Source organism: Prunus persica, chromosome G1 (assembly GCF_000346465.2).
Source record: "Prunus persica cultivar Lovell chromosome G1, Prunus_persica_NCBIv2, whole genome shotgun sequence".
Taxonomy (NCBI): Eukaryota; Viridiplantae; Streptophyta; class Magnoliopsida; order Rosales; family Rosaceae; genus Prunus; species Prunus persica.
Window position 1 is genome coordinate 35,005,268 of NC_034009.1, and position 24,390 is coordinate 35,029,657.

General features: G+C 37.0%; 3 protein-coding genes across 3 annotated transcripts; 2 read left to right on the plus strand and 1 right to left on the minus strand.

The window, feature by feature from the left end:
• LOC18789347 (formin-like protein 18) lies at window positions 65–9,262 on the minus strand. The gene is made up of 19 exons (XM_020555355.1): window positions 8,446–9,262; window positions 7,207–7,907; window positions 6,767–6,988; window positions 5,117–6,605; window positions 4,634–5,078; window positions 4,414–4,543; window positions 3,897–3,968; window positions 3,634–3,732; window positions 3,456–3,497; window positions 3,046–3,126; window positions 2,907–2,957; window positions 2,734–2,815; window positions 2,333–2,427; window positions 2,057–2,128; window positions 1,852–1,968; window positions 1,339–1,407; window positions 1,184–1,250; window positions 438–837; window positions 65–322 (listed from the first exon to the last, which is right to left on the minus strand). The coding sequence occupies exons 1-18, from the start codon at window positions 8,516–8,518 to the stop codon at window positions 650–652; spliced, it is 4,095 nt and encodes a 1,364-aa protein (XP_020410944.1). The 5' UTR covers window positions 8,519–9,262; the 3' UTR covers window positions 65–322; window positions 438–649.
• Window positions 18,317–20,291, plus strand: LOC18791842 (protein POLAR LOCALIZATION DURING ASYMMETRIC DIVISION AND REDISTRIBUTION). Its single transcript, XM_007224421.2, has 3 exons — window positions 18,317–19,031; window positions 19,136–19,596; window positions 19,696–20,291. Exons 1-3 carry the CDS (start codon window positions 18,659–18,661, stop codon window positions 20,017–20,019), a joined length of 1,158 nt encoding a protein of 385 aa, XP_007224483.2. The 5' UTR covers window positions 18,317–18,658; the 3' UTR covers window positions 20,020–20,291.
• Window positions 22,408–24,298, plus strand: LOC18790892 (chorismate mutase 2). Its single transcript, XM_007223631.2, has 5 exons — window positions 22,408–22,824; window positions 23,012–23,098; window positions 23,190–23,333; window positions 23,621–23,713; window positions 23,923–24,298. The coding sequence occupies exons 1-5, from the start codon at window positions 22,615–22,617 to the stop codon at window positions 24,148–24,150; spliced, it is 762 nt and encodes a 253-aa protein (XP_007223693.1). The 5' UTR covers window positions 22,408–22,614; the 3' UTR covers window positions 24,151–24,298.

Sequence of the window (24,390 nt, forward strand, 5' to 3'; positions counted from 1 at the left end):
CTGTGGTCCTTGGCCCTTTCATCTTTTCTAAGAGCCAAAAGCAAATTATAGTTTTGAATCAAAATTGTATGGCCTTATTTGGCCCTTTCTCAAAATTTCATATTGAATATAATATATTGCACTCTACTACTATCTTATATCAAAGATTTACATCCCTATAACTAAAAAAAAATATACATATGAAAAAAAACATAACTAAAATTAGTAATAGATAAAGGGCAACTATGCTGACTATATTGCATGTATTTTTACAACAAAATTCCTCAGTTGTATCTTACAACTGGCTCATCGAACAGGGGAACTCCATAAAACTCCAGCATCTCTGTTTCAAAGAACAATAAACCATGTTACAGAAAACAACAATGTCACTAATTACAAGCTTCACCACTACAGTAAATCAGAACTTCCAAAAACAAAGAAGAGGATGTTAGGCTTACTAATTAAGGTGGACCTCTCCCCTTCTGCAAACCACCAGCATTACTTTAAATCATGAGGAAAACATTCTTCTCCAGATCATCAGAATTGGTGGTTCCAGTTGTTTTTGTGCTCTCAATCCTTTGAAGGGATTTTCATCCATGGAGTGAAAAAAAAATTACATCCATTGGAGAACGGCTTTGGTTACTGGAAAAAAATATGGTGAAATAGTTCTTTATGATTTAATGTTGCCACTCTTAATGGGAGTCTGTATCAAGAGCTCCTTTTTGGGAACAGTTCCCGCTTTCATTTTCTCGTTTTGTGCCTCCTTCTGTGCTTTCTTCTTTTCAAATTCAAGCTGCTTACAGTTTTCCTCGTGTGCTCGGGCAAACATCCTCACAAAGTTGAGCAGAGTAGATACAACTACAGGGAAAATTCCAAATAAACTCAAAGAGAAAATACGAGAAACACCAGAAGGAAAAGAAGAAGAAGAAGAAGACAAAAATAACATGTACAAGTATCACCAAAGAAAGAAAAAAAATCAGCATTTAGTCTTTGGTGATACCTGTTTATATAACTCTTTTTTTCTTTCTGTACATGGTGCTAGAGAAATCACAGATCAATTAACAGTTTACTCTCTCTTATGAATGCCTGACACTCAAGGCAGAGAGTATAGACCAACACTAATTAAAATCATCATAGGATATTGGATAAAGATAATTACTGGTGATTTTTAGAAAACCAGAAGGACAAATTAAAACATATATACCTTGTTCAAATGGGCAGCGAGCAGGATCTTCCCCAAAATAAAGAGCCAATGCATCTGCATTTCTCCCCTGAAGACAACCACATTGAAAAGTGTAAGTGTGTTTTTATTTCATACCACAAGCAAAACCCAACTCCTTAAACAAACTTGATACATACCACATTAGAATAAAGTGAAGCCAAAGACCTCACTTCAGCTTCGGCATGACTAAGGAACTCCTTTAGTGTCTGAACATTTGTCAGGAGATAACTTCAAATTAATATTAAGAAAACTATTAATAGAAGCAGCATAATATCAAATGCAACATATGATCTTTCTAAAACAACATATAGTGAGGTAGTTGTTGGGCTTTGCAATCGGTGATCAATTTGTTTGGTATTAGAACCTTTACGTATTCCTTTATGATGACCAATAAGTTTTATCTGTTAGCCAAATTTGTTACCTATATGTAACAAATACCCCTTTCAGACATATCTGAGATAGGCAACTCTGAGTAAGCTTACAAATCAATTAGTACAGAAGGAACATCAGGTGATTGCTCACTTCTTTGTTTTTCTATCAAATTGTCAAGTATCCAAACGATTATCTCATTCTAAAGGCAACGCAGCTAACCCCGGTAGGAAAGTCATGCCATGGAGATATGTATGCATGAAGTAGTTGATGCATGTAACCTTGCAAAAAGTTTCTGACACAGGACCATCATTTTCCGAGGCAGTCAACTCTTGTACAACCTTCTCTAGCCCTTTACTGATGGCTTGCATTTCCTCTGCCAAATATTTCAATTGTATCTACATCATAATTAAAAACTTAGCTCAGTCAAGCTTGTATAAGAAACCCACTGTACCTAAACTAAATTGAACAGGAAGAACAGAATACCTTCGTTGAAGCCTCCAAACTTGTAAGGTCTTTTGGAAAATCAAGAAGTTCTGGCAGCTTCTCTGCAAGCACCTGTGGTTTGTTGAAGATGAATTTTATGAGCAGAATTGTTAAAGTTTTACATTATGCAATCAGAACAATATTATAAGATCACTTTGGGACCCAACCCAGTACAAGTTTTCTATATGCTTAAACTTCTACGACACAATATGCACAAAGTGAAGGAGAAGTTCCACAAAACATTAACACAATGGACTAAAGGCTTTAAAAAATTACCTTACAAAGGTAATGCATAAGAGTCATCTTGTTATTCCGGGCTCGTGTGTCAGTGAGCTTAAGGAGACTATCCAATCGAAATCCAATAGCAGAACCTACAGAAATAATTAAATAAACTAACTGCGCTCATAGAAAGAACACAAGGTACTGGAGCTTCTAGGAAAAAGACTAAGAACAAAATAATCACTGCAAAACAAGGACCTGTCATATACTAATTATATAGCTATTTCCACCTTTCCTGTCAAAGTAGCTTATTGCACAAGTTACTACATTTTACCTTCAATTACATATTTGCCCAACCCTAACTTGCAACTTTGTAGCATTTTTATCACAAAAGCTGCAATTTTCCATTTATATAGTCAATGTATTAGTAGAAAATGGTAACCAAGAATTTCACTCACCTCTTGCAGTCCCATGGTTCAAGGCATTACCCAGAGAAAGAATTGTTTGCATGATCCTTTTCAGCTTTTCCGAACTTCTGATCTGATAAGCGCATTCATATAAATATTAAAGAGATGAAATTTTAGACCAGGAAAAAAAACACTAGAAAATACAAAAACGAAAAGAAATTTGCCTGATCAGCTACTGAATTGACGGTGTTCAAATTCTTTCTAAGGTCGGAAACCTGAAAACCATGGACAAATACATAACAAGAAGCACAACAGAAATAGAAAGCATCTGGAATAAAATCATTAGACAATTTGTCCCCTTACCTGGGAATGGAATTGTATTTTAAATGAGAAAACTCTGAGCTTCGGCTCTACCCGAGGAACTTTCATTAATTCAAGAAAAAACTGTCACAAATTGCATAGAGCAATTAATTAAAGCATAAAATGAAGTGAGAGACACTGGGGAGGGGTGAAGAAGAGTTGAATGATTATGGAAGTGACTTCTTCAAAACCAGTTCAGTTACTTCTAAAAACTAAGACTCTAAAGCTCAAGAGTTATGCAATTGAAACATAAAGTATTTCATCCCAACCAAATTATAATGGCAGCAAGCTATGAATATAATTTCAAGCACATCATTATAATGGCAACAATAGCCTTGCTGTCCACTATATGACTTTTCAAGTGAAAAGAAAGGAGACTTAAGGAAAGTGGAGGAGAAGTAAAATCCACTCACCTGTTCACATCTTCCCAAGTTTTCCTTATCTCCACTGTAACCCTGAGCAACAAAGCATGATTTGTTATTCAAGAAAAAAGACCTTATATACTCACTGTAAGCAATTTCATGTACAAAATAATCAGGTCATATTTATAGAAGCTCTCACGATGGCATAATTAAAACTAGATAAAAGTACCTTGAGTAATTCCATCTCTTCCTTTGTTGGACAAAATTTTATGAGGTTCTCAACCTGATCAATATCTAATGCTGAATCATCCAAGGCAAGCACTGAACTCTGAAAAATATACCACAGACAATAATTATTTCATAGTGGAAAAGTATGCCATCCTATTTTCTTAAATGAATGGAAGTTAGCATTTGGAGCTTTGAAACTGCAACCTAACAAAACTGTTAAGAAGCATATACAAGCAAACAGGTGCCTTTAGGTTTATAGCTTACCATCACATCAGGCAAAGGGATTTTAACTTTAGAAAGCATTATTTCACAATTATATGCCCGCCTTAGCTCAATCTGCAAGAACCAGTAAATTTCTCGTGAGGATTGAGGTGGCAAAGGAAGACTGCGTATTCAATTAGTTCAAAACAACAGAAAAGAAGATGGTACAAAAGGCAATCTGCTAAACAGATCCTCACTTCAAGCCAGTTGACTAGCAAAAACATAATTACCAGATTTCTTTCCAATATGATAAAGGATGGCAAAAGGAGAACTCTTGCAAGCAATAATAGACTCTATGACCAAGCACCACTGCTATCGGTTCTGTGCAAACACAATATGAAGTTCCATTTGCACATACTGCTGAATTAATAATTTGATCCATATTATATATGTTACATCTAACTCCCCTTGAGGGATCCATCATGGGGCACTAGTAGTGAAAACTAGGTAGCCCTGTTTGATTGACAGATCAAGACAACTTTAGTTATCCAAAAATGAAGTAAAAACCAGGGCTAATTACCAGCTGAACTTTTTCAGATTTAGGTCCTGTGGTGCGACGACTAGATTTTCCTCCTGTATTTCCATGGTCTGAATTTGGAGTAACCGCAGAAAAAAGACTCTCGAGTTCAGACATGTCAAACTCTGGAGGCCTGGAACAGAGGAAACAGAATCAGAATAATAGGGTTCCAAATAAATGAAAAGAAAAAAACTGATACAATTCCTTAACGAGTGAGGCATACTTGGTTGCTTCATCAGCTTTTTGTGCTTCAGCCCATAAGCTTCCTTGCATCGCTCTTGTTAATTTTAGCCAATGATATGGCTTCAGATTGGCCTTTTTAGGTTGAGCCTGATTTCTGGAACCTGGACGTGTGAGGCCCCGTCCCTTTAGACTAAAGGGAACACCAGAAGGTGGTCCAGGAATCGAAGGAATATTACCATTACTAGCCCTGAAATGAGGTGCTGTGGGGGCACCACCAGATATTGATACCCCATTGGGAAGAGGAGGAGGTGGTACGGGTGGCACAGGTGCAGAATTCTGGGACAAAGATTCCTTTGGTGCAAAAGCTGGAGGAGGGGGCGGTGGCGGTGCTGAAGATGTTAGAGTAGAAGTTGAGGCAGGCCCAGAACATTGAGGAAGTGGAGGAGGTGGAGGGGGGCCAGACATGACTGCTGAAGAAGTAGGACAAGCAGCAAAAGAAGCAGAACCGAGGTTGGAGGGGGAGGGGGAGGGGGAGGGGGAGGGAGAGCGGCAATGGAGGAGGTCATGACTGTGGATGATGATCCTGAAAAAGGAGGTGGTGGAGGGGGAGGGGGGGCTGAAACTGAGCTCTCGAAAGAGGATGATGTTCGCTGGAAGGAAGGGGGAGGGGGGCCTGAGATAGTGTTATTGAGAGAAGATGATGCCCCTGGAAAGGAAGTGGGAGGGGGAGGAGCAAGGGCTGAAATTGAGTTCTTGGGAGAGGATGATGAAGAAGCCTCCAAGAAGGAAGGGAGCGGAGGTGATCCTGAAAAAGGAGGGGGTGGAGGAGGGGGAATTGAAACAGAGTTCTTGACCGAGGAAGATGGAGATCCCCCTGAAAAAGAAGTGCATTGAGGGTGAGGGGCGACTAAAACTGAGCCCTCGATGTCAGAGGGTGAAGATGTCACTGATAGATTAGGAGGTGGAGGTGGAAGAGGGGAAGGAGGAACGAATGCTGACTGACCTCTACCCTGTAATGTAGTTTCAGTGTGTTGGGTAAGCAAAGACAGGGAGGAATTTGAAGTTCGTTGGGGAAGTGCTGGTGGCAGAGAAGAAGGTGCAGTAGCAGCGGAAATCTTTTCTACAGTTGCATGCCCAGAAGATTGCAATGAAGAAGGTGATGCTGACAGTGGTGGTGGTGCAGGAATAGACAGCTTACCAGGCTGCACAGATTTAGGTACAGTTAAATCAGGAGCTGATGAGGCATGGGAAGGTGGAGATATGGTCACAGGATGTGTGATTTCTTCTACACTGTTAGATGCAGCGTGATCCTGCAACAGAGCTGTAATGCCAAGGGCTGAGGGTGCACTGTGATATCTTGATATTGGCACAGGTGATCCTTGCAAGGAATTACAATATGAAACTGGTGCAGACCGGGAGGCTTGAGGTGCTCGCTGAGATATGATTTTAGATTGGGCAGGCCGTAGGAGAGCAACTTGCAGTTCCTGGGGTTCAATCTTTTTTCTAATCGAATTAGCATTTAGGGATGGTTCGAAGCTGGACAAAGATTGCTTCCCATGAGGCCTATATTGGGGACTCTTGATACTATTTTCTGCTGCCTTTGGTTCTGATATAAGTTTTGCAGGAAGTGATTCTAGCAACAAGTTGCCTGTCTCTGCAGTATAAGCAGAAGCACTGTCCTGTTTCCCCTGAGCCACGGATGTGGGACCCTTGATATTGTTTTCTGATGCCTTCACTTCTGATTTAAGATTTGCAGAAGTTGATTCCAGCAACAAGCTGCCTGTTTCTGTGTTATGGACAGAAGCACTATCCAGATTCTGAAGAGCACCTGATGAGGCAATCCGCTGGAGGACATTAAGTGTTACATCTGTCTTTGGATCTAGCCAATCCACATTGCTAAAAATCTCCTGAACTTTTGCAAATGCTTCCACAGGAAGACCATCTTTCTCCTCCATACCAGGTAAATCAATTGATATAAGAGAAGTAGCAGCATCCATCTCCGAGAAAAGAACCTTCATCCAGATATTAACAATAATAATGATGAAAATGATGATTAGAATAGTAGTCGGATTAATGATAACAGTAATGATGATAATGATTGATAATATTTTGCTCCGAAACATGAAATTTGAAATTCCACTGACTATAACAGAGAACACGGGGATATGAGTACCTCTGCTCTGAAATCCTTGGGAAATTGATCCTTAACATTCCATAAGATGTCTATATCCTCACGATTAAGCATCAAAATATTGGACCTTATAAAGGCTGTATTGAACATGATGCGAAACATCATCTCTTCACGTTCCAGATCATTATCCAAACTAATACACTCGAGAACCACATCACCTTGGATATGGCAATGTATATCAATTTTAACTAGTTCACAATCTGCCTGCACCAAGATGTGAAGAATTAAAACAAAATTTCACTAAGATAATTTGATTGATATCCCTGCCAGAAGCAAAGCATCAACATGTAGACAAATGAAATCATGAGAACAAATTACCGAGAAAAAGTTCTACCTTGTTCAGGAAGAGGAACCACAATCTGTGATTACCAAAAGGAATTTTAAAAAAAACATATAAATAAGAGTAAAGTGACTTAAACCACCTGCTTGTAATGCCGTACAAGTTTGCTCCTTTTTGGAGTTGAGAACAAAACTTTAGGAGTCCGATCAGCAGCCATAAAAGGATCCTGTCCATATATTCTAAATATTGGGCGGCAACCTCCCTCTCCATCCATATTAGGAATGAATCTTATGATAATGCAGTCCAATGTAAGTGCCCTATCCAGTGGAGGCCATTCCGATCCCACATTTCTTCTTGTTATATACTGAAGATACCTCAGTTGTGAAGGCATCGGATTCAGTGGTGACATTAACTGCAAAAGTTCCCGAGGTGCTTGCTTGTAAATGATGTCCAATGTCTTGTGCTCCCCAGTGTACTGCTTCCTGTAAATCAAGAGTGCAGCCAGCATAAAGGCCAAAACCAACCACCCACCTCGTTCACAATGCATTAGGAGCACATTTTGTTGCCCGAGTGAAAGCCAGCTTTCACTTGATCTCAGGAAGTGGTGTATCGCCTCCATTGTGAGAAGTGGGCAACCTTCATAGTGTCGAGGATAGTCCATTACTGTCATGTCATACTCAGACAATATGTTACAAATCAGGCTTTGATTTTCTCCGTCTCGAAAGTTAAAGACCATGAATGAAGCTTCAGGAAACTGTTCACGGAGTTGACTCGCTATGCCTCCTATGTAAACTTTATATTCATCTTCTTCCAAAACGTCCGTGGTAAAACAGCAATCAAAAACTACATGTGCAGACAACACAATTGCAAACATGTAAGTAAACATATTGTAAATTGTTCTGCAGCATAATAATACAGGTTCAGTTATAACTTTTTTCTACTCATTTGTCACGGCATAATCATAATTGTAGAACCTGAGCAAATCACTGGACATATTTTGAATTTTTCGTAAAACACCTGAAAATTAGTTCTTATCCGGAAAAAATTTCAGGGACATTAACAGAGCCTCCTCAAAGTTCAACAAAGTATAATATGTTCAATAATCTCCAGTTCCATTCACGCGGACTCTGCCAAACTGATGCAGTTCACTTCATTCTTAGGTATCCCAAAACACATATAGTAAATTTGCATCTCCAAATATAGACATCTTCCCAAATTACAAATAAGCTGCTCTAGTTAACATTTTAACAATAAACACGTATACCCAAATGAACAAAAAGTGGAAAGAAAAATCATCCTAACACCAATGCGTGAAATTCAAGCAATCAAACGAATTCAATAAAACAAATTCCTTTGAAATTAGAACCAAAGACAAACATACCATAAACCCTTTCAGAGATCTCCAAAAGCCCATCTGGCGGCTTCCTATAGAAGAACTTTCTGAACAACGCCATTGAGTATCAAGATCCGAAAATACCCCTCACAAGAACACCTAAAAACACTCCAATACAACCCACATTGTCTCAGCTCATATACCCAGATCACCAAATGCCCAAATGAATGCAATATAAATAAGGGTCAAGACGATGATGGTCTGCAACAGAGTGTATATTGAGGAACCAGAGGAATATGGGTTTTGCTGGGTCTCTAAGGAAAGTGCTTCTGAGTATTATTTGTGGTGTTGTTGTTGCTCTTGTCTTGGCATTCACACTTTGTATGTATCAGAGAGAGAAAAAGACTTAGCTTTCAATCAAGAACCGTTGGGGGACTGAGAGGAAGAGAGAGAATGTGATGATGGGTATCTTCTTCTACGTTGTATTAGAGAAATATATAAAAATTAACGAAGTCAGATATGGCGTTTGTTTAAGCAAACAGAGAATAAGGGATCTGGGGTTTGTCTCTGTCTCTGTGTGTGTGTGTGCGCGTCTGTATCTAATACGTTAGGAGAGAGAAAGAGGAGATAGAATTAGAATTGCACAATTATGTGTCCTTGATTTTATTTTCCTTCTGTTTTTCTCACTTTTTCTTTACACAATTATTTTCATTGCTTTGATGGCAATTCACACGTGTGCGTTATATTTTTGTGTGTTTCTTTTCCGCGTGTGCGACTTACAAAGTTTCATTTTTATCTTTTTGTAATTGTATTTTGTTAGAAGTAGGGATGACAACGGATCAGGTAGAGGCCAGGTATGATAATATCATTCTCGTTCCCACTTTTCATCTCCGCCCCCGTCCCCGAACCCATCCCCATTTAATAGGTTTCGGGGAATCCTCATTCCTGTTCTCCTCGGGAGACTATCCCCATACCCGCCCTGAATCCCCATTTTTTTTTCATAAAAAAATATTTATCATACATTTTAATATTAAGTTTCATATTAAATTATCATTCTACACATCCAAATTAACTATAAAGTCCAACTCAACTATTCAAAATCACATCAATATGAAATTCTATAGAAGATTAGGAAGAATTAGGAGAGGGAAGTTATAACTTAGGGTTAAATATAAATATTATAAATATTTATTTATTCATTTAAATATAAACATATATATTTTCGGGTCGGGTTCAGGGATGGGGACACCAATACCATCCCCTTCCCATACTCGTCAGAGATTTTTCAAGTTCGGGAATCCTTGTATCCGATACCCGTTTGACCCCGAAATTTCCCTCCGTTAGAATTGGGAACCCGACGAGGACCCGCCCCCTTGAGGATTTTACCATCCCTAGCTAGAAGTCCTTCACCTGTAACTTACAAAGTTTTAATCACGTGCGACTTTTAAAAAAAAAATTATTATTTATTTTTTTGCAATACTACTTTTCTAGAGGCTCGTCTCAACAATATGGCCGATGAAAACTATTGAGCTTACCACTGGAAACCAAAATTGAATCAATCCCATGAGGCATTTGCGACCTATCCAAACGTGCTAATTGTCTTTTGTGAATAATCTACTTTAATGTACATTTTTTTTGTAAGTAATGTACCTATTACCAAAGGAACATAAATATAAATCCTTATGGGTCTAAATACTCTTTAAATAAATAAATATTTTTAAATTAAAGTTTAAAAATAATAAATAAATAAAAGACAATGCAGAAAATTAAGGAATAAATTACAACTATGGCGAATAAATATTTGAATTTATTTAAAGAGTATAGCCGTGCGGCTACACTATAAAAATATTCGAATATATTTAATGTGTATAGCCGCGCTTAAATAAATATATATTTAAAGAGTATAGTATTTATTTAAATACTAATTATATACTAAAGAAATCATAATTAAAATATAATTACTAATTAAAATAATTAAATAAGGCTAAGATATTACTTAATTAATTACAAATATTAAACTAAACAAACTAATTTTGAATTTTAAAATTTTAAAAAATTTAATTTAGGGACCTTTCCCAATGACATTAGTCGGGAAATATTTACCCGACAAACTTCACATAGGTGTTTCTTGTATGGATGGCAACGGGTCGGGTAGGGGTCGGGTATGACAATACCATCCCCATCCCTGCTCTCCATCCCTGCCCCCGTCCCCGAACCCATCCCTGTTTATTAGGTTTCCGGGAATCCCCGTCCCCGTCTCCGTCAGGGGACTATCCCTCATACCCTCCCCGAATCCCTAATTTTTTTGCATAAAAAAATATTTATCATACATTTTAACATTAAGTTTCATATTAACTTATCATTCAACACATCCAAATTAACTATAAAGTTCAACTCAACTATTCAAAATCACATCAATATGAAATTCCATAGAAAATTAGGAGAGGGAAGTTAACTTAGGGTTAAACATATACGTTTTCGGGTCGGATTCGGGTATGGGGACACCAATACCATCCCCTCCCCATACCCGTCGGGATTTTTTCAAATTCTGGAATCCCCGTACCCGATACCCATTTAGCCTCGAAATCTCTCCCCGTTAGGGTTGGTAACCCGCCCTTACGAGGATTTTTGCCATCCCTAGTTTCTCGACACATTTCGCTGAGATAAGTCTTTCTTGACAAGCTTTCTCTGGAGAGATCTTCCTAACACATATCGTTGGGAAAGGTCCCCAAAATTAATTATTTTTTAAATTAAAAATTCGTTTGTTTGTAAAAATATTATTTGAAATTATTTTGTGGACTTTTTTATTTAAAAAAATAGTTTGTTTAGGTTAATACTTGTGATTAAGTAATACTTTAGCCTTATTTAATTATTTTAATTAGTGATTATGTTTTAATTAGTATTTATTTATTGAATAATTAGTACTAGCCCCTTGGCACACACTTACGCATGTGCCAATTGGTTTTATTTTTTATTTTTATTTTTATTTTTTGAATTAAGAAAATATAATATGGATAGTTATGTTCCATAAAAATATGAGCTATTATTTGATTTTATTTTTAATATTTAAAGGGTATGGTCGAGCTGTTATATTATTAAAATATTTGTATATATTTAATGAGTATAGATATTCGTATATTTACGGAATAATAATAAATAAATAAAAAGGCAATGCATAAAATAATGAAATAAATATACAACTAATTGTTGAAATTAATTAAAATATTTAAATACTAATTATACAATAAAGAAATCATAATTAAAATATAATTACTAATCAAAATAATTAAATAAAGCTAAGATATTACTTAATTAATTACAGATATTAAACTAAACAAACTAATTTTGTATTTAAGAAAACTAAAAAAATTAATTTAGTGACCTTTCCTGACAACATTAGTCGGGAAATGTTTACCCCGACAAACTTTGCATAGGTCTTTCCCGGCACACTTTGTTAGGATAGATATTCCCGATGCATTTCGCAGGAAAAGGTCCCTAAATTAATTCTTTTTTTAATAAAAAATTAGTTTGTTTGTAAAAAATTATTTGAAATTATTTGGTGCACTTTTTGTACAAAAAATTAGTTTGTTTAGGTTAATATTTGTGATTAATTAATATCTTAGCCTAATTTAATTATTTAAATTAGTCATTATATTTAAATAGTTGAATAATTAATATTTAATTAATTTCATAAATTACTTAATAAATAGTATTTAATTATCTCAAATAATGCTTTGGACATTAAATTTATTTTAAAATTTTCAAAGCATTTTAAAAAATAGTTTCAACTATTTAAAGAGTATATTTAAAGGGTAGCCGTGCGGCCATACTCTTTAAATTTATATTTTAATATTTAAAGAGTATAACCGGTTGGTTATGCTATTAAAATATATCTATATATTTAAAGAGTATAGATATTCGTATATTTGAGGAATAATAAATAAAAAAGGACAATGCAGAAAATAAAGGAATAAATTTACAACTAATTGATGAAAATGAATTAAAATATTTAAATACTAATTATATAATAAATAAATTATAATTAAAGTAATTAAATAAATTTAAGATATTACTTAATTAGTTACAAATATTAAACTAAACAAACTAATTTGATATTTTAAAAAAACTTAAAAAATTAATTTTGGGACCTTTCTTGGTGACATTAGTTGGCAAATGTCTTTTGCGACTAATTGCTCCGGGATATGTCTTTTCCGACAAACTTCATCGGGATATATATTTCCATGAAGTTCGCAGAGAAATGTCCCTAAATTTATTTATTTATTTTTTTGTAATACAAAATTAGTTTGTGTAGTTTAATATTTGTAATTAATTAAGTAATATCATAGCCTTATTTAATTACTTTAATTATTAACTTTGATTTAGTTATTATCTATTTGGTGAATAATAATTAAAACATAATTATTGACAAGAGGCTCTGGTATGGTGCAAGTGGCACCACCGCACAAGGCCTCCGAATATATTTTGTACTTTATATTATATATATATATTAATATTATAAAAATTGTATATATACTCTAGCGCACAACACATTAACACAAAAGTGTATTTGGTAGAGCTGATTTCTAATGCATATTCATTGGTATAAGGCCAAGAACCATATGCTTTCTCCTAAAATTAAAAAAATAATAAAAAGACAAGTTGTTCCACTCAAAACAAAACCCAAAAAAAAAATATTCATGCCTTTTTCTTTCTCTTAAACTCTTATTTTTTTAACGAAATGAAAACATTATAATAATATAAAAAATCATGAATTTGATTTATGATTGTTATTGCATACTAATTGATGATGAATTTTAGTTATAAAAATATTGTTTTATGACAATCATGGCTTTTAACCCTCAAAATCTCAGGACCGGCCTTCGGCGAAGTTTCTCCAAAAACATTGTTGCTTAAAAAAAATTTATGATGATAGGTTTCATGCCCTAAAAAAACATTTGTCTTATATTAGAAAGAATCGAACATTTAACCTATAATAATCCAAACATGTTCTCACTCTTAATTACAACTTGACCTAACCTCGAGAGCTTTCCATTTTTACATGGTGTATGTATATATATTTGATTAGTGATGAACAACGCAACAAAAACTAACGATCATGTCTTAACTTGATCATTGATGCAAATTTAAGGCCACCATAACATAGCTGGCGAGCAACAATGTTTTGAATAATGACACGAAAATGAATGCAATCTACAAAAAGAAGCTCCCCCTAAGCCAAATGGCTAGCCGACGAGATGAGCAGGGGACAAAGAAGCTCAAATCAATTCGTTGACACATGCCACATGTTAACCCACAACAAAGAGAAACTAAGCTCACTGGAAACATGTATACTAACTTTCAGTTCGAGTATGTATACTAACTCATCTTTCTTCTTCTTGATACTGATGTTACTACATCAGGGTGTTCGTAACCTCCTAATCAGAGACAGTATACTTCACTATATAACTGTAAGGCTAACAAGGTATCCCAACAGAGTTTCTGAGTCGGCTTGAGTATCTGAGAGTGGCCGGAATGGCTTTTGTTGAAATCTAAGTCTTGCAATGTGCCTACCTAGTTTACTAGGGGGTTGTGCCATTTTCTCTTTCTGTCATGGAGGGAGATGATGTTTTGGAGCCTGACTTTTACGAAGAAGTGATGTCCATAGTCTTTGAGGAGTCCATGGATTTAGAAAACCAGCCTAAGCATTGTATCACCCTTGTTGGCCTCCATATCACGTACCACGAACCCCCCAATCTTTTGTCAAGGAGGTCCTCCGCGTCCTTTGAAACAATATGGGTCCTGTCAAAGTGGTGAAATCTAATGAAAATGTGTATGTTGTGACCCTGGAAGACGAGGTCGTCGACATCTGGCTTTTAGAAGGTAACCTATGGTTTGTTAAAGGGCATGTCTTTACCATGAAACCATGGCCATTGTATTGCTCCATCGATGACATTGAAGCAAACCAGGCTATCTTTTGGGTTCAGACCCATTGGATACCAAGGAATTTGTGGGTGAGAAAATTAGGTCAATAATGAAGGTTGAAAACTTTGAGGAGGTGGGGTTCAAAGGATTTTTAAGAATGAGAGTTGATTTTGATACATTCAAACCTCTCCCCCCTAGTTTTTCTATGCCTTGTCCAGTCATGGGGTATCGAAAGATTGACTTGAAATACAAAGGGCTCAAGGACGCTATTTCCTAGAGGCCGATTTTCAAAAAGCAACAATTGGGGCTAAACCCTCATGAATTTGGTCGAGTATTTTAGAAAGTAGGAAGGCTATTATTGAAAAAGCACAGGTCCAAATCTCAAATGGTGTTGGTACTCATATTTGGACGGACTGTTGGCTTTCTCTCCCCTTGGTTTGCCAAAAAACTTGCCTCATATTGTGCCTAGACATAGGACAACGATTAGACAATGACACTGGTTTGTGGTAAATTTGGAAAGCTTGTTAGAAGTTTGTGTGGGAAGGAATCTATCACATCCCGAGATCAGCTCCGCCGTAACACGATATTGTCCACTATGGGCCCCCTTATCTGCCCTAATGATTTTGTTTCTGGGAACTCAAGAGCAACTTCTCAGTGGGTCACCTATTTTGGATTGCTCTATCCCAAACTCGCTTAACTTTAGAGTTTCCATGACTTCGAAGCCAGTGAGCTCCTAAAATGTCTTGTACTAGATGGAGGTAGGCATGTACATATAAGGCGCATCACCCTCTCTTCGTTGGTCGATGTGAGATGTTACAATCCACCCCCCTTAGGGGTCCGACGTCCTCGTCTGCATACTCGCACCACACGGCAGAGTGACTCTGATACCAAATTGTCACATCCCAGGATCGGCTCCGCTGTACCACAATATTGTCCGCTTTGGCCCCCCTTCTCTGCCCTCACGGTTTTGTTTATGAGAACTCAAGAGCAACTTTCTAGTGAGTCACCCATCTTGCAATTGCTATTGCCCAAACTCGCTTAACTTCGGAGTTCCCATGACTCCGAAGCTAGTGGGTTCCCAAAAGGCCTCGTACTAGATGGAGGTGGACATGTACATATAAGGCACATCACCCTTTCGTTGTTGGTCGATGTGAGATGTTACAGAATCATTCTTAATCCCTACCATGTCACTGATCATGGTGTCTCCATGGCTGCTATATATTAACAAATTAATGGAAATTATGGTCCTATTACTGGGATTAGGCCTTCTGACAATGTTGTGATACATTGCTGACTTCCCTTACCTCTTGGATTATAGCTTTGCTAAAGAATTGAATGCTTCCAAGGTGATGATGGAGTTGGACTGCAAAGCTCTCATTGAGAACATTAAGGATAAATCTAGATGCAATGATTGGTCTATCCTTCCTATCATTCACCAGATTCGTAGGCTGGAGTCCCAATTTAATGTTCTCGAATGGTGTTGGATACCTCATAATGGAAATCATACTGCTCATGATAGGCCTCCTCCATCCCTCGTTCGTGTTTTGGTCTCGGATGGTCTTCCAAGTCCACCTTGATTTGTAGGTACTGTGATGAGAGAAAAATATTGTACTAGGCTTTGGAATTGACTGTAGTTTATTTTTCTCTGTTTTGGTTCTCATGTTTTTTGCTGATGTAGGTGCTTTGCATCTTTCTCGTTTGCACCAGTTATGTGTGCTTTGAATGAATTTCAAGAATGATTACGACCGGAAAAAAAAATCATCTACAATGCCAGCAAAATATTTCCCAGATAAAAAGAAGATACCGTTCGAACATAAAAATACCTTTTTCCAATTGAGTTTTTATATAAATAATTTAATGTCCTCAATACCCGACCAGAATCCGTAATTTGTCCCAGTTGATTAAAAAACACAAGTGGCCAAATCGCAATAGGAATTTAAATATTGTCCTCTCCTTGTCCTTACTGATAGGAATACAATACACAAATTAAATTAAGCCACCTAATCAAATAATTGATACAGAATACTAGAAATCAAATAATTGATGGACCACAGCACTAATTATTTTTCATATTATTGTTTGTGTTGTGTGTCGGCATGGTCACCACGACCTTAGTAGTCTTCTAATGTTATACATTTTCACATTATTCCATTTAAATATTTAAGCACAAAACTTCAGGTATAAAAATAGATGTTATTAATCACTTGAGTTATAAATCTCTTATATATTTTATTTTCAAATTAAAATAATAATATTTATTTTAAAAAAAAAGGTTTAGCATGTTTCGTTATAAGTCTCTCATATATTAATAGTCAAATTAAAGGTTTTATTTTATTGATTTAGAATTTAGTTGATGTAGCGTAATAGATCGGCATATTTAGCAAAGTTTCATATTCCATGACGTGAATTTTGTACTTTTGGAATTGTTGTCAAATAAAGGAAGAATCATTTCCTAAGTTTCCTCTAATTTTATTTTTTCCTTTGTAGGGTTGATAATGTTGATAAGTCCAAATTAATTTTTTCCGTAGTTGGCTTGAGTCCAATTTTCCTGTTACCAAAGTTCCTGTGCCCCTATGTTTCCTCCCTAGTTTTGTGACATGTGGACTATAACTTAACAAGAGTTTAACTCTGTTAACTCTCTTTTAGCATTTTTTTTCTTTAATTAAAAGAATTAAAAAATATTATATTAGAATACACGTTTGACAAAAACACTTTGCACGCCGTTTCATCTTCTACGCTACACTTCAATCCCTACATCTTCTCTGCACTGTAAAACTCAGCCACTAATCTTCTCTGCTCTACGAAACTCAGCCTCTGCATATGGTTTTCTAGTTTGCATTTCACCATTTAACAGATTCCAAATTATTAGTACCCAATAAAGCATTCATTAAATAGTGTATCTGTGGACAAACAATAAAGCATTCATCCCTATGTATATAAGGGTGATTAGCTTTTGATACACACCCCAAAAACGTCTCTGTACACCCAAAAATTCCCAGAATTGCCTTTGTAGCCAAGTGTCCAGAGACATAGCTTGAAAATAGGATCAATTTAAAAAGGCAAGATGGGAATTAACTTCTGATGAACCAAAATGCTGGAGGTATGCTTCAGCCAAATCAACCTTCTTCCTTCTCTTTTTCTTGAATTTTTTTTTAAAACCAAATGAATTGCATAATTGGTATATAAATTTCACAAATTAATCTTTTAAAAGCTTCTTGTGCGTTGGCTCCAACACCAGCAACCAAAAAGGGGGAAAAATTATGAAGTAGAGCATGGCTTACCTCACGAACCAGTGGCCAACGAGCGAAATATATGCAGGGGCTGAGTTTTCGTAATTATATACCCATTACGCAATTCATTTGATAATTATATACCCAAGATGAAGTGGCTGAGTTTGTCATACGATGCTCAAAACCCAACAATCAAAAAGCACAAGAAAAAACAATGAAGAGTAGAGGGTGCTTACCTGATGAACCAGTAGCCAACGAGCAAACTAGAAAAACAAAGGGAGACTTTGGAAAAGCCCAAAGGAGAGAGAAAATTTTTAAAAGAAGCAAAAATGGACAAAATTGCCCTTATTTATTTTTTGATTTCCTAAGAAATCCTTTACATTTGCATGTCTTTGGTTTGAAAGTTAAGAGGTTATTCCGTCTTTTTTGAAAAAGCTTTGGCTTTTTCCAAAAGTGAAAGTTTTTTTATGGGTAAAACCTAAATTTACTAAAAACAAACCATATGAAGGGGCTGAGCTTCGTAGAGCAGAGAAGATGAAGTGGCTGAGTTTTGTGGTGCAGAGAAGATGTAGGGGTTGAAGTGTAGCGTAGAAGATGAAACGGTGTGCAATTAAAGAAAAAAAATGATAAAAGAGAGTTAATAGAGTTAAACTTCTGTTAAGTTATAGTCCACATGTCACAAAACTAGAGAGGAAACATAGGGGCACAGGGACTTTGGTAACAGGAAAATCGGACTCAGTTGGCTTGGCTTCCTTGTTTAATCGTAATTCCAAGTAAGATTAGAAAAAAAAAACCGAAAACCTAAAACCCATTTCAAAATTCAAAATTTGTTTTTTTTTTTTCAAAAAGAGAAAATTCATCTTTCATCTTATGAAATGTGTGTGGGAATCATAAATTCCAAATTACAAAATTTTGAAACCAACAAGTGTCAAGGAGCGAGATTGAAATTTCATAAACCCTAGGGATACGTGCAGCCTCCTCCTGCCGCCACCCACCAGGCGCCATTGATGATCTTCCCTCCATTTTTATCCACAATTTAAATCTAAGTCTCTCGCTCTCTCTCTATACTCTGTCACTGGCTCATTGCATTGAATTCCTATGAAGCTCTGATGGAGAAGAATGACGATCGCTTCTTTAAAACCCTCATTCTCTCCCCTTTCCGTTACAGCAAGACCCGCCACATCCGCATCGCCGATATTCTCGTTGATGAAGAAGAGGGATCCGAAACCGGCGGCTACGATTGCGTCGGAGACTTCAATATGGATGGCATCGGAGACCTCCCGAAGGACGACAGATTGATGGCTTTACAGTGCTCCACTCCGCGCCGTATCATTTCCCGATGGCTGTCGTCTCTGAGACGATCCAAGAGAAGGCGAAGCGACGTCGTACGGAGCCAGAAGATATTCAAAGAGGTCGCGAGAAGGGAAACCGGTGACGAGTCAACGCACGCCTCCTGTTCGACGCATGGATTGAAGCAGTCGGGTTAAAAACAAAAATGAAATTCTCTAAATTATTGTTATTAATTTATTTTTACGTTTTGGTTTATATTAATTACTAAGTTGATCCTCTCCTTCTGATGAATCCAGGACAGTTTGTAAAAGATAACGGCTCATTCAATTTGGGCGTTGCGTGCGGTTTGATATATCTGATCGTCGCCAGTAAAAATGAGCTTACAAAGATGGTGGAGCTGCGGACACAAATGGAGCTGCTTCTTCAAAACGCAAAAGAGGGATTGCAAAGCAAGAACGCGCCTTTTGACGCCAAACCGTTGGAGTTGAATGAGATGAATATTGCTTCTTCCGCCACTGATTTCCATCAAGCTTCGAGCTCGAGCTCCGATAGCCAGTTTTCGCTTCAATCTGGTGTTGTCCGTGATGTGTGCTCGGAATATATTAGAAATGAAGAAGGAGAAGGAGAGAGAGATGAATGCGTGGCAGGAATGGATCAACTTGAGGCGGAGCTTGAAGCCGAGTTAGAACGGTTGCAGCTCCAATTGGATTCGGAAAATGATTCATCCAATTCTGAATACCCTCAGCAGAGGCTAAAGGTAAACACTTTCAGTTTTCAGACTGATTTAGTTTAATTATACTAATTGTTTTGATTAATTAAGCTTCTGAAATTAATGTTTGAATGTTAAAAATGGCAGGCTTCTAGAGACTGTGCTCTTGTAATTGACTGTGATGAAGCAGAACCGCCAGATTATGCTGAAATGCCCTGTGACTATGGAGTTCCTGCACTTGAACTTGAGAGGAGGTTGCATCAAGTGTTGGAAGCGAGACAGGAAGAACGGATAAAAGAACTTGAAGTTGCTTTAGAGTACGCGAAGCGCAAGCTTCACGAGAAAGAAATAGAGGTTTCATGGTGGAAAGAAACTGCAACTGCAGCACTTGTATCACACCATGTTCCAGATCCTTCAGCGTCGATTGCTTCCCAGCACGATCCCGAAAGTACTTTTCACTCGTTTAGGTGAGCACCAAACTGTACAGTGGCTTTTGAGTTTTGAGAGTGATGATTTCTCCAAGTTACCACTCAATATGCATTCTTGTATTATAGGCTATAGGCTATACAAAACTACCAATTGGGTTCTGATTTTCTTGTATTGTTAAGTGTTATATAGGTTGGTTTTACTTTTTCATGTTGTGTGCATCTTCATTCTCAAATGTTTGATTTGGAATATTGTATATTGGGTCACATTGATTGACATTGTTGAACTGTTTAGTCAGAGAACATTTTTTTTTTGAATATGGATGATTTGCAGGTTGTGTGGATAAAAAATATTGTTGGATTAAAGCAAGCATATGATTATGGGTTTGATTTGGACCGCCGAAAGCAACCTTGCTTTCTTGTTCCCTTTTGAGAGTTGTAACTATCCTAGTCTTTCAGTTTTGGTGAAGTGTATGATTCCTAATCTTTCTCTACTTTTTTTTTATGATTGAACTTTCTGTTTTGATTCAGATTCAGAATGCATTATCATAATTCTGTCATTATAAATTAAAAAAATGTTAGAAACCGGTGTGATTGTTCTCTTCAGCCATCCAAATCCTCTAATTAGAAGACTAATTAAGGGCTTAGATTTGATCTGATGCACAAAGCCCAACTTTGGGCAACTGCTCGCCATGAAATGGTGATAATAAGAAGGGACTGATGGGCCTAACTGGAGTTGGGCTGCATAAATGTAACTTATGTTTATGCAAACTTGGGTTGCAAAAGAAAGCATACCGGTTAATCCATTCCTTGAAAAGCTTGTTTTTTATGGTTAATTTAATAAGATAAAAACGAACAGCAGCCGCGAGGTGTGAGGATATCAGGACCGTCAAAAGTGGATATGATGTCGAACATCAGCATCCAAGGGGTGAGGTTGAATCCAGGCAGTATAGAAGCAATTATTAATGATTTTGTTGGCGCAAAATAAAAGCTTTAAAAACCCTAATTAGGATAGATGCTTGAAGAAGAAAAGCCGAGAAAGTTAAAAGCACTTGGAATCCCAGGATGGATGCTGGAGCCTGGAGCCTCCGAGGCGTGCCCCCAGCAAGCTGGTACCATTCGCAAGAATTGTCATCAAGGGCCGTCCATGCAAGGTACTGTGTGATTTCCTGCCATCTGCTTCTAATTGTTTTGTTGTTTTTGTTGAAACAGGTTGCTGAGGTTTCAACTTCCAAAACGGTAAGCATGGACATGCCAAGTGTCACTTTGTGGGCATTGTTATCTTCACTTCCAAGAAACTTGAGGTGAACGATGGCCCGGGACGCTGGATAAACCAATTTTACTCTGTTCCCATATTAAAATTTTCTTACCTTATTATTTGTATATAATGTCAGTAATATTTTGATCAGTTAATGGAATTGTTTTTGGCACGCATCTGTCCATTTCAAATGTTAATTTTTTTTTTAATCCAAGAGCAAGACAGACAGATAAAGGTTTTGGTACAGAAAGTTGGATATAGACTACAGTTTGTTTATTAATTTTTTTGTTTTTGGTTTTGGGGTTGATGATAGTGGCGGTGGGAATCTGGGACTTTGGTGGGCATGCATGCTAATTTTTATTGAGAAGAGAGCTAAAAATACTTTCCCGTTTCATTACACCATTCGTTTTTATCTTCCTCATTTTTCGATGAATGAGATAAGGAGAGAGATACATAACTGGGTAGAGCAATAAAACGGGATGAAAGATTTCTCCCATTTCTTCATGGTTTTCATTTTTATTCACACCCTCACAATAGTAGAGACACAAAACGTTTTCTTTTAGAAATATTTAAAAAAAACTAGACACCAATTGATGCCATATACAATGTGACATGTTCTTTGTTTCACATTGCAGAATCTTAGGTGCTGGAAGTAAATGGATATAAAATGAGACTTAGCATAAACAAACAAACATGTTTATTACACCCCATTTGTACTATTTGATATTTAAAAATGCTTGAGATTTTGCTCCACCAGAATAAAATAAAAATGAGATTTTTCTTGGGTCTCTGCAATATTTTGTTTATTTATGGAGGAACAATAACGGAGAATTTTCCTCTAGAAGGTTCTCCTCTTCATTTTTTCCTCGAGACTTTTCGTTGACACTACTTTTGCAACGAAGTCCTCATTGGTAATTCAAGCCCAAGGACCATGTCTAACGGTCTATGACATATCCGACGGTTAAAATTAGGTGAACCGCGTGATCTGAGGGTGGGTCCCGTTTACCGTCTGCTGCGGAAAGCCGCCATACAATCACATCACGACACGTTATACTAGATTCCCACGCTGAGCTTACGGAAAGAAGCAGTAGACCCACGTTGCCGTGTGAGCACCGAACGGGCCCACCCTCCCTCGTTTTGTTCTGTTTTTCTGGCCGTTAAAAAGCCCACCACAATCACCCCCTCTCACCAAGCAAGCAGTAAGCAAAGTTTCCAATTTCTGAAGGTTCATTTTTTTCTCTTTCTTTCTGGTATTTCTGAATTTCTGTTTGTTGACGAGAAAATCCCTGAGAAAATACAGAAGGGTACAACTTTATACATCACATCCCAATCCCAATCCCAAGTTGCTTTGTTTTTTCTGGACAATTCTTTCAATTCATTAAAATGGCAGCTGCAGCAAAGTCCAACAGTGATAATTTGACGCTTGACAAGGTGAGAGAGGCACTGATCAGACAAGAAGACACCATCGTTTTCAGGCTGATACAGAGAGCCAACTTCCCCGTCAATTCTCCCACCTACGACGAAAAGTTTGCATCTTTTTCTGGTTCTCTGCTCCAATTCGTGGTTAAGGAAACAGAAGCCCTTCAATCCAAGGTAAATTACTGTTTCATTACAAATGGACAATCAATCATCTTTCTCTCCTCTCTCCCTCGGTTTCTTCATTTTCATGTGGAATGTTTGCCTGTTTCCTGTTTTGTCATTTGGAAAAATCCAAGAGATGGGATTGATTGGCTTTGTGATTAACAATGTCTCTTAATCTACCTGTTTATTGCACTTGCAGGTTGGTAGGTATGAAAACCCTGAAGAACAACCCTTCTCCCCAGAAAACTTACCACCTTCATTGGTGCCGCCTCAGGCCAATCCACCAGTAATTAATTCTATATACCCAGAAAAGTTTAAGTTTTTCCTTTTAGATATTTTACTGGAAAATTGAAACTTTAATTTTTTTTTCCTTATAGGTATTGCATCCTGCTGCAGCTTCCATTAACATAAACGAGAAGATATGGGATTTTTATTTCAACCAATTGCTTTCACTTTTTGCTGTCCCTGGTGATGATGGAAACTATGCATCAACTGCCTCTAGTGATCTCGACTGTTTACAGGTAAAGGTTAACCTTAATCATTTTTTTGTGTAAGACTATAATGTTAGTGGGGTAGTAGGTAGAGAGTTTATGCTATTAATGTTTAATGTGTAAAGTGATGTTCATATGTTAATCATATATTTTAATTCTATTAAGGTTTGTTTAAGAATGCATCTAGGAGACCAGGTGGAAGTACCAATAAGTGTTTCAAATTTTCAATTCAGATAAAGATCAAGTGATGCCATGAACAATGGCCTAACCTAATAATAATCATACTTGTCTGTACACTGATTGTCTTCCACCTGCAGGCCATCTCTAGAAGGATTCATTATGGATACTATGTAGCTGAGGTTAAATTCAAGGATGCCCCTCAAGACTACGAGCCTGCGATTCGCGCTCAGGTACTTCATCATAGAGTAATTAAACCTTATAGTAAAAGGGGTTAGTTGGTTTGTTGATTATAGTTTAACAAGTAGGGTATTGATCATCTTTTTATACAATATCATTTTCCCAAGTTCGTAATTCCATTAGAATGGAGTTTGCTTGAACAGAAAGTTAAATGTAATTAGGCTGATGCAGCGGTACTGTACTGGGTTGTTGATCTTTTCAGGACAGAGAGGGTCTTATGAAATTGTTGACCTTTGAGGCTGTAGAAGAGATGGTGAAGAAGAGAGTTGAGAAGAAGGCAGCGGTTTTCGGACAGGACGTGTGCCTGGTTGATAATGGAAATGGGAAATACAAGGTTGATCCGTCTGTGGTTTCTCGGCTCTATGGAGAATGGATAATGCCCCTCACCAAGCTTGTTCAAGTCGAGTACCTCCTTCGCCGCCTAGACTAGATTCAAGTCTTCCCAAATTTTTTGTATTCCCAATTCATGTGATGATTTGAAGGTTCAGATTTGAACTGTCTATTGTTTAGAAGATCATTCAGCCTTGTTCTTGATGGCATGACCAGATAATAATACCAAAGTTCTTGATGTTCTTGTATGTTTGGAGAGGCCTATTTACAACTTACTGAATTCTAGTGGGAATCTCAATCGACCTGCAGATAACAATATCACATCAATTAATAAAAAAGA